Raw genomic sequence first — 10396 nt, 5'->3', positions numbered from 1 at the left:
CAAGTGTTCATATTGCAGAAATATAATTTTAATAATTATCATCCATGAAATCCTAAGCTGAAGAAAGTTTACGTCATGTTGTAACAATGAAGAAGAGAGCGTGTTGGGCTATAAATAATAAAACCTGAGAAGAGGAAGAAGAAGAAGATGATCTAAGGTTAAGTTGTGCATCGTGTTTGTGAGGATTCAGTCCAGTGTAAGTGAGTAACTGCTCAGCGTCTCCTGCGGCGCTGTGATTTGGGCGTCACACACTCTGATTTGGTGCAGCGGCACGTCTCCACCATCGTGTAGCTGTGCTGGAGCGTGGACCCGTCACTGCAGATCAGCTCCACCTGTTTCTGACTGGTGGCGGCCTCTTGGCAACACTCGCACTGGTGCATCATCGTGTTTGATGCTGCAGAATACCTGCACACACACACACACGCAGACAACATTTCTTACTATCTTCACTCAGTGGCTGGCAAAGAGTGGCACAGCTGTCACAACAGGGCAAGATAAATTTGATAAACATTAAAATGTGCCAGAAGTTGGCTGAGCCTTCTTATGGAATCCCAGTGTTCACTGAAAAATCATCAGGCCCTGCAGTTTTCACACAACCTGAGAACATTCACTCTCCTTCAAATTACAGTCAAAACTAAGTACGTTTGCAGATTTGAGTAGAAAATCAAATTTGACTCACATGGACGAGCTGCCACAGTGTCCGAAGCAGGATGTCATGTTGACCGGCTTTGCGCTCTTACAGCCGTTCACCTCGATGACTGTCTGCTGACTCTGGACCTCACACACACTCCGAAGCTTACCTGAAACACACAGCACCTGTTAGGCCCTAACAGCAACGCATGATGCACAGCTTTACACTCTGAAGTCAACTTTCTATTCTTAAAACCTGTTTCATGATTTCAGATTTAGTAGTTATTATTCAAATGCTGTGACTGACTTACAGGTTTTGCAACATCCATTAGCATCAGTTGTCTCGGTTCCCTGGCGGAGGAAGACATGTCATGTTGTGTGTTAGACATTAAACATTGGACAGTGTGTGAGGCGGTGAGGGCAGGGGGAGGGATATCGGCTCTGGAGGTTTGATAAACTCACAGGTTCACAGTCCAAGGGGTTGTATGGAGGACAAGTGGTCTTGGTCTCCTTGGTAACAAGCTGTCCATTGATATTGTCACAGGTATACTGCACACACTTGTCATTAGGAGGTACAAACGTGTTGTTGACCTGTACCGAGGGAAGAACAGAAGCTACAGTAAGTCAGATGTTCAACAAAGAGATTACAGAGATTGACCTAAATGCTTCTACATTTCTGGAGAAGAGAAATTCTAGCAAGAACTAACAACATCAGATGTGATGTATTTCTCTCTGTCTTTTCTCAGATTCCTATTGGTTAGAAATGTGAGGTGACACTCACACAGCTGGAGGACTGACCTTAACGATATGCGTTGTGTTGTCAGGTGTGGTGACAATACAGCTCGTCTGAACACAGGTCCCACAGCACTTGTCGTGGACAGTCTGATATTCATAACCCTGGAGAGGCAGTGAGGGAGAAAATCAGATGAACTGCTCTGGCTTTGTAAGGAAACATTGTGTGTGTGTGTGTGTGTGTTAGCCACTTTGAGCAGGTGTTTTTGAAATGCGGCTTATTATGATTCTTTTTTCTTTATGTGCTGTCTGTACAAGACTGAAAAACATCTTAAGGAAAGGAGGTTTCACTTGTCAGCAGTTGCTGTGACAGATAAAGGTGGGTACATTTTTGTTGTTGTTGTTGTTGTTGTTGTTGTTGTTGTTGTTGTTGTTGGGGGACTGAAGTGATCATGAGTTAATGCCTCAGCTGCCTTGTGTCACAAGGGGCTCAGTCATTTTCTCACTCCCTCAGTAGTGGCTCTGTGAGTAACTATTTTATATCATCTGACATTGTGAACTATTATTGCTCAGTGGTTCCAACAGAATAAATGCAAAGAAGGAAAGCAAGCAAACAAACAAACAATGCAAATAAGATAAAAAAGAAAGACAGGCGGTGCATAAAGGATGGGGTAAATGCACACATATTTATCTGGCTTCAGAAAATATTCAGATCCCTTTGCTTTTTGCAGACTTTATTGTATTATATAATTAATTTTAAGTGGATATAAATACCATTATTGCACACACTTTGCAGGTGTGTGTTCTTCTAAACTATCAGTTTTTCCACATGTGGACTCCAGTCAAGTTCTAGACACATCTGAAGGATATTTAAAGCAAACAGGAAGTTTAAATTTAATAAATTTGCAAACAAGGATTGATGAAGAAAAAGGGCAATATTATCTATTTAAATTTAAATCTACAACACAAAGTGAAGAGGTGCAAATAATTTCTGAAGCCACTGAATGTACTCGGTGATCACTTCTATTAGGTACACCTGTGCAATCTATTTCAACAGCTGTGTGTGTAATGTTCAGTTCAGTACAACACTGATAACATTATTACGTAGAACACTGCCAACTGGATTTATTCACTTACTAATCAAAGATACTTGAAAGCTGTGACTCCTGACTACAACGTGCATTAACTTGTACAGGTGTGCCAAATAAAGTTACCACGTAGTGTGACTGTACCCCTGAGCTTGTGATGCTTTTGTGTAATGAACTTACTTCAGAGCAGCTTGTGTTGCAGACAATCGGTTTGCAGATAATGATGTTCAGCTTCGTGACAGGATCCATTTTGGGGCCACAGTAGCACTCCTGGCAGGGGCCAGGCTGGGTAATCTCCTCTGTTACAGGTCCCAGTGTTGCCTCTCCCAGTCCTGATGATTCTGTTGTTGTTGTTGCTCTTGATTCTTGTTCTGGTGCTGATGGTGCTTCTAGTGGTGGCTCTAATGGCGTTTCTGAAGTTGGTATCTTGGCACCAGGCTATAAAATACACAATGATCAATGCTTTTCTCTCAAACATCTGTTCGGTTTTGTAAGGAAGCTTTCACACTTTCATTTGTTCTGAACCAAGGAAAAAAAATCCACTGCTGCCTTTTAGTTCTGGTCTGTGTCATGTTCACACTAGTGAAAGTACAAATTAACCAGGAGGTGTAAAGTTTTAGTGACTGTAGTCGGTCATCACACTGTTTATTCTGACTGACAACAGCTTCACTTTATTTAACAGCAGTTTGTGCTGATGTATCTGCTGTCAGCTGGTGCAGCTGCATCACAAACGATCCACAGCAGAGTTTGCTCAGAAACCTTTTCAGGTGGTCTTGGTGCAGTTGTTTAGTCCAAACCAGAGTTTAAATGACAGTGTTCACACCAATACAAACAAACAAAAGCACCACAGTTAGTTTGAACCAGACCAAACATTTAAAAAGCAGGCTTAAGTTACACTGCAGGCTGTTTGTCCTGTTACACAGCACTGTCACACCTGCTGTTATTACTCTATGGTGTGAATGCTGTCATTTGGACAGAAAACATCCAAGTAAACTCAATGCTGTGAAATAATATAATAATAATAACGATAAGGGATCAATCTGCTCATCATGGCAACTGCCGAGAAATCTCCTTTAACATTTCTCATTTCGTAACCGTGCATATGCACGTCAGCATCTCTTGATTTGGCTGCTCCCTGACCTGTTCTTTCCTGCACACCTGTCCTCCACTCACTGTTTGTGAGTTAGGGCTGCTGAGCTGTCAGCTCGCTCGTTGACTTTTCTTCTGGTAAAGTAAATAAGCTGTAATTCAACCTGCCCTGCCTGTATATGTATGTGGACCCTCCTTCCTCTTGTTCCCGTTGGAGTGTGGTCTGTGTGCTTACCTTGTACTCTTTCATGTCATGGACACATACACCTTTAGGAACTGCAGAGACAAATAAAGAGAGTTAATTAGATTAGTAATGCACATGTGTGGTAAGATAAGCTCATCTGTCTCTGTAGTGGATACATAGAAATGTAATGTTATGACAGTTCACAGGCATTTTCCCCAAAGCTGTTTCTTTGAAAGGTCATTTTCTGACAGTAAATGATGAACAAATATAGACAGAGGGAATTAGTTAAAAGAATCGTGCTAAGTCGAATCTATTTCTCTTGAGAAATGACTGCTTTGTTGTCACTTCATGATAGATATGAATGGGAAACTAACATTACAAAAAAAAAAAAAACACAATACAATAAAGTCAGTGAGACCATGGATTTCTCCACACTATAACTTTGAGTTAGAGTCATTTTAAATGTCCTTTATGGTCTTTTAATTGGTTTTGTCAAAAAGGGCCCTGCAAATGAAAATCCACCAATCTTTGTACGACAGTCAACAGGTTCACTTGTGGCATTGACTGCTCACATAGAGACCACAGCAAACACCCTCAGAATGTGAAACTACAGCTCTGTGATATTCTCAGGCATGAAGACAGATACTGATTTCTGTTTGTTTTTCTCTCTGTTTTTCAGCTGCTGTGGAGCTCTTCAACAACAAACCTCTAACAAGCTCACTGTGGTATGTTTCTATAGGACATACACTTCTGCATGACATATGTTCTACACCAGCAGATAATGTTATGTTGATAGACTACAGGCACATACCACACTTGTAGGATTGGCAGCAGGTGCCGTTGGTGATGCTGAGTTGGAAGCCGAGCTGGCAGGTGATAGGAGCCGGACACAGATTTGCATTACATTCTGTTGGAGACAAAAGTGTGTGAATGTAGAGATTTACCTGAATTTACCTTTGATAACAAGAAGTTTAACAATCATAACAGCAGTTCTTCTGCAGTTCTTCTAACCACAGGTTAGAAGGAGACTTAGCCCAGGCTTTCTCTGTTCAGAAAGGCCCTGCTCACACTTACACAGTTACACACCTGGAAGTTGTCCAGTATAACCAGTCTGATCTGCTGGTTACTGAACTGCTCTGCTGAAGCAGGTAGGGGTTAAAGGCTTTGCCCATGAGCTCTTCACTGAGCTCCTGCATTATTGCTGACCATTTTTAAACGCGTGTTGTTTTAGATTTTGGAGCTCTGCATTAGGTAAGATGCGGTGACTCAGATCAAAAAGCTGAGGCTGCTCAGTGTGACCGAGGACATGTCTCAGGCATGTTTTACCGTACAGAAAAGCACTGAAACCACCGGCTACATGAAGAACAGGGGGGCCAAACAGCTGGTCTGGCTGAGATGAGACCACCTCCAGATGTGGTCTGGCAGATCCAGTTCCACTCATCTTCCAGTGTGTATTTACACCTGCATTAACCTGTGTTTCTCTTCATCCAGATTAGATATACTGACACTTAAAAGTTAATATATAATAAAAGTTCTTTTTCCTGCCATCCACTGTCACATCACAAACAGAAACACATCTAGTTCTGTGACACAACAACTGACCACATGACTGTGTTGTGCAGCAGCCGTCTGTCTTGTTGACCAGCTGCTGGCCAGCCTCGCTGCAGTTGGGGCTCTGCACTGATGGGCACTTAACAGGCTGGCACTGGATGCTCATGGAGTCCTTGTCACACACACAGGTGTTGCAGCCGCTCGTCCATGTGTCGCCAGGCTGGTTAAGAGAAAGGAAGCAGTTCAGACACACAGCTCATGCTTTGCTGATGTACGTGAATGTACGTAAGAGTAAGTTCTCACTTCTTTGGGTTTTCCATCAGGTCCGACACAACCTGAAATACAAACAAAAACAAGTGTTTGTAGATGTGTAGGTGTGACAGCTGATGTTTTTGTGAAAAATTTTACATTACCCAGTCAACGCAAGTGTTTGTGTTTTTCCCATCTTACCGCAGGAGGTAACGCATGTGCCGTAGACTGTGTTGAATAAGGTGGTGCCTTGAGGACAGAAGCAGCCCTCAGTGTAGTTAGTGGATCCCTGGCTATCTGCCTCAAACATCTTGTTGTATCTGAAGTCAGATATTGAATTACTTGTTATTATAGTGGTGAGCAGACATGAAAATGTTCTGAAAGATCATCACATAACACGGCTCTGAGAGTGGAAACCGTGGCTACCACTGTTGTTGAAGAATTCTCCAAACTGTTTTACCTAGATACAGTAACAGGTTTTTGTGTGTCTTTATGATTGGAATCAAGTTTCTGTCTCTCATAGTTTCTCATATGACCTCAAAATCAATTTAATATCACACAACACATGAAACATTATACTGTCGACATCCAGTAAACTTTACCTGTCATTGCATGTGGGCTCTACAGAGGGGCCACAAGCCATGTACACTTTGCCGTTTGGACACTTGTGCTCTGTAAGATGGAGATATGTTCACATACACATTTTAAGAGCTCCACACAACAACTGTAGGATTGTACACAACTGATCATTTTGCTCACCGCACTGCCCATTGGTAGCATTCCTCCATTCGATACACACTCCTGCATTAGAGCACTCAGTGGCGTAGGCCTCCAGGCTGGAGCAGGTGTCATTGCCACTTTTACAAACGTCAGATACACAGGATGTCACAAATGGTCCTGGGGCTATGACTGAGTGGCACGGTGCGAATACACTGCAGGGAGAACATGAAGACAGTATATCAGGAGTTATTATACCACTTACATACACCTAGTACCCATAAAAATATAAAGATGTTATGCTGAGATTAAAGCAGTTAAATAAGCCTGCGATAAACGTTAACTTTCATAAAATGTTCCAATTTTGTTGTAACCCCTGCTCTGGGTGTTTTGTGTTATAGTTGTGTGATTCAGTTCCATGGTGTATTTTGAGGCCATACTCTGTAGTGGTGTTGTGTTTGACTGCATCACAATACATCAAAGCTCAAGTGTCACTCAGTGTAAATAGCTTGTACATTATCAAAATGCTCTTTTCCATCAGAATTTCAGCCATTTTTGAGCAGTCTCTGTATGATGGTGTTGAGAAATCAGAGTTATTAAAGAAATCAGGATGACTTGAATCAGTCAAATCAAATCTGTCTAAAACTGAGCATTTAATTTGCAGAAAATATGTCAATACTCTATGACAGAACCTTTGAGGAGCGCCAGAAAAATTCCTTCACCCAAAAAGAAGAATATCAAACCACATAACTTATGGTTCCCCTCACCTGCTGGTTAGAAGATCACAGATGGCAGGTTTGCAAACGGGCTGTGTTGTTGGTTTTGAGGTGGTACTGGGTACTGTAGTAGTAATTGATGGGGTTGTGGGGGTGACACAGGGTGTACCTGGGACATGCCACTGGCCTGCAGAGTCTGAGCAGCTTTCCACCTGGCCATTGGGGGAACGGCAGTCGTTGGTCTGGGAGTTGTCACAGGTTCCTGGAAAAGGAGAGGATGAAGCGTCATGCAAGAACTGGCTGTAACAGATTTTTTCATAAGGAGTACACTTTACATTTAGGAACATTTTTATAAATCAAACTTGCCCACACATGAAACAGAACATGACGTCTTGTTGTACATGATGTCTTGTTGATGCTAAACAGGTGGCCTTATATGGTAACGTCCCGTTCCTCAGGTCATTTGGATTGTATCAGCTCTTTGAAGTGCTGTATTGACTATTTTAATATCTGCTCTTCTTATTATTTATTTTCAATTCTGTTGTTCAGAATTGTTAATTTCTGGTTATAAATGGCACTGAAACGGAACTTTTTCATTTCTTTCATCCTGTGAAAGAAAGGAATGTCCTACGAGAGGGTTCGGGGTGAAGATCAAAGGTTACGTCTTCTGCTAACTCACCACACTGTCCCTCAGTGTTCCCCTTGAAAAACGTCATGGAAAGGTCAATGCTGAATGACGAGCCCCTATAGACCACTTTTGTGTTGATCCCCGGTATATCCAACGTGATCACCATATCTGTGCTAGTGAGCCGCAGGACGGAATTGCTGTAGGCGGGATAGATACGTTTCTGATTCATGTACACCTGTAGGACAAGGAGACGAAACACGTCAGAGGGATGAGCGCAAGCACAGCAGCATTCCTGAGTCCAACTGTAACAGGCATCACACCACTTTAACAGATTAACCTCTAAAAATAATGAATCATGTGAGATACTGAGAGTAAAATAACAAATGTCTCTGACAGTTTGAGTTGTTGCTTACCGCATTAGTTACTGTTCCTGAAATCTTGATCTGAGTCAAAACAACCTTGTAGGATTGGTATGTAACGATGAGAGTGCGTGGGCAGAATGTGCCGTCTGAAGGATCACAGTCCTGGTTATCTACTATGATAGTCAGGTCATATTTAGTGGCAATCTCTTTGACCAGGTAGTAAGAGCAGTTGGTGTTGAAACTGTAGGATTTTCCATCAAATGTCATATAGTGGGATCCGCCCCAGACACTGCACACGCCTGCAGGAGAAGAACCAGGTGTGGAAATTATAAGAACTGGAACAGGCAGACAACACAACTACCTCCACCAAGGACATCCATATTCATTAGCAGTCAGCATCTACTACAGATTCACTTTTGTTGTTATATGCTTTGACAGTTATTACTACTGAAGCAAATTTAATGGGATTTATGGTCAGGAGAGGGATCAAGAAGAAAATGAGTAACTTTTGATGTGTAACTGAATTCATTAGAGACACCATGTGACTATTTTCTCACCATCTGCTTTCATCCAGTTTTTACCCATTTTTCTAGATAACATGTTTGAATGAAGATTCATTATTCATGGTCTGATATTTTTCTCTGTGCCTTTTTGACACAAACAGCTATTCAAAAGGAGTCAAACTGACAGAGGTTGATTATGTATTTGCTGGATTTACTAGTTACACAATTTGCAACTATCATTTGTGGAAACCACGAATTGGCCTTTAAATTAGGTGTTTAATAGATGCAGATTGTGGCTGCAAATCCAATGCAAAGTGCAACACATTTTCACAAAACTGTTTTCTTAGTAAACTTAGCTCACTGTACAGTGCAAATGTCACTCATTTGCAGAAAGGATGAAAGGATGTATTAATGTCAAGAGTCTTAGGACATGGACACAGGATTCTCTGCTGTGTATAATCGTCAAAAGTGGTAACCTGTATTGAAAGGTTACCTTTTCAACTTACAGTCACATTCGTAGTGGAAGCAGCATCCGTCAGCATCATCGATCTTGACAGCTTTGCGTCCGTTACTACAGATGGGTTGTTGTACTGTGGGACAGGGAGTAGGTGTCTCTGTGACCTTGCCATTAGTGCACACAGCTGTGGTACAGTTGCCAGCCTTCCACGTCTCTCCATTCTGGATGGGGATTGAGAAGCAGTAAGTCATACAGGAAAACATAGGTGTATAAAACAGTAGGGTGCAATTCAATTTTTTTCAATTTATCTTTTTAAGATTCAGGGCTCTGTTTCAGTGAATTCAGTGGTGCTGTGCCATGCCCAGTGTGTTGTGGGCGAGCCAGATGCACATTTGGTAATTTCATTGCTACGCTTTGTTAGTGTGCCTGTGTGCAAAACCTGTGAAGTTTTCTTCAGAAACAAACTGTTATCTGGGAATTGATGACTTGCAAATATAAATAGAAGCTCCATGCCTTTCCTCCCCTCAGGCCACATGGTAAGTCACTAACATATTGCACTGGTGTAGCTGAGGAAATAATCTCAGAGTGCATCAAGAAAATGCCAGTTTACTAGTGCGGCGCTGTGTTCTGCACCATGCACCAAAATAGAGCAACCTGTGTCTTAAGTTTGACAGAAAAGTCCCCACAGGTTTGTTCCTGGACACAAACCAGTTTCTGGACAATGTCTTTTGGAAACACAATCATGAATTAAAACATATCGTATGTATGTCACACCTTTCTTGGTGGATCCACGTCATTACAGTCCAGGGTAGTTGTAGATGGGGTTGTTGATGGAGTGGAAGTAGAGGTAGGAATAGTTGTGGTGGGAACTGAGCTTGAAGCTGTGGCCTTTGCAGTGGTGCTGAACACTGCAGTAGTCAAACTTGCGGTTGTGCTGGGTATTGGTGTTGTGGGACATGGACTGGAATGTGTCTCAATTTTACAAGATGCATTGCAATACGCGACATAGCACCACCCTAAGCCATCAGTGACGTTGTACACCAAGTCCCCTGTAAAAACAGAGTGGCGATAAAAGGTTAGTGCACAAAATTAAAGGTGTAGTGATTCATACACAAATGTATAGCAACAAGAGAGAGTACAATGTACCAGTTTACTTCAGGGGATCACAGAGAGTAGGCCATGTAACTACTCTATATGATGTGTCATTACTTGGAAGAAAAGTCTGCGTTTAATGAGCCTTTTTGTTTTTCTGATTCACTCTGCTGTTGAAATGATTAACTCTGTCTGTCTGATTAGCACAAGGCTTATAATCTCCAGTCTGTCGAGTGGAAATATTTTGATGCAAGATATTAACATAATTACCACTTTTTTACATATACATACATACATATATGCTAATAAAACACTTCTACAATATATAAGACTTCACTGTCATTATATGGATTATTAAATTACAAATTTACAAACAGAATATCAACACATGCACACAG

The 10396-nt window shown here is 41.7% G+C and overlaps 1 protein-coding gene across 1 annotated transcript in view; it reads right to left on the bottom strand.

Moving 5' to 3' along the window:
* Positions 1 to 12: 12 nt before the first annotated feature.
* LOC121185731 (mucin-2-like) overlaps positions 13 to 10396 on the bottom strand; it is a 37789-nt gene continuing 27405 nt past the window's right edge. The window contains exons 33-50 of the mRNA XM_041044112.1: positions 9681 to 9955; positions 8956 to 9127; positions 7998 to 8245; positions 7636 to 7819; positions 7008 to 7218; positions 6283 to 6455; positions 6126 to 6195; positions 5725 to 5843; positions 5578 to 5609; positions 5326 to 5494; positions 4535 to 4630; positions 3775 to 3815; positions 2631 to 2888; positions 1429 to 1527; positions 1093 to 1221; positions 942 to 981; positions 680 to 800; positions 13 to 405 (exon numbers count right to left, since the gene is read on the bottom strand). Coding sequence (XP_040900046.1) covers positions 213 to 405; positions 680 to 800; positions 942 to 981; positions 1093 to 1221; positions 1429 to 1527; positions 2631 to 2888; positions 3775 to 3815; positions 4535 to 4630; positions 5326 to 5494; positions 5578 to 5609; positions 5725 to 5843; positions 6126 to 6195; positions 6283 to 6455; positions 7008 to 7218; positions 7636 to 7819; positions 7998 to 8245; positions 8956 to 9127; positions 9681 to 9955 — 2630 coding nt within the window. The 3' untranslated portion in view covers positions 13 to 212. The remainder of the gene's footprint in view (positions 406 to 679; positions 801 to 941; positions 982 to 1092; positions 1222 to 1428; positions 1528 to 2630; positions 2889 to 3774; positions 3816 to 4534; positions 4631 to 5325; positions 5495 to 5577; positions 5610 to 5724; positions 5844 to 6125; positions 6196 to 6282; positions 6456 to 7007; positions 7219 to 7635; positions 7820 to 7997; positions 8246 to 8955; positions 9128 to 9680; positions 9956 to 10396) is intronic.

Source organism: Toxotes jaculatrix, chromosome 1 (assembly GCF_017976425.1).
Source record: "Toxotes jaculatrix isolate fToxJac2 chromosome 1, fToxJac2.pri, whole genome shotgun sequence".
In the NCBI taxonomy this organism is placed as follows: domain Eukaryota; kingdom Metazoa; phylum Chordata; class Actinopteri; family Toxotidae; genus Toxotes; species Toxotes jaculatrix.
Note: the sequence above shows the minus strand (reverse complement) of the source record. Positions and strands in the feature narration are given on the sequence as shown.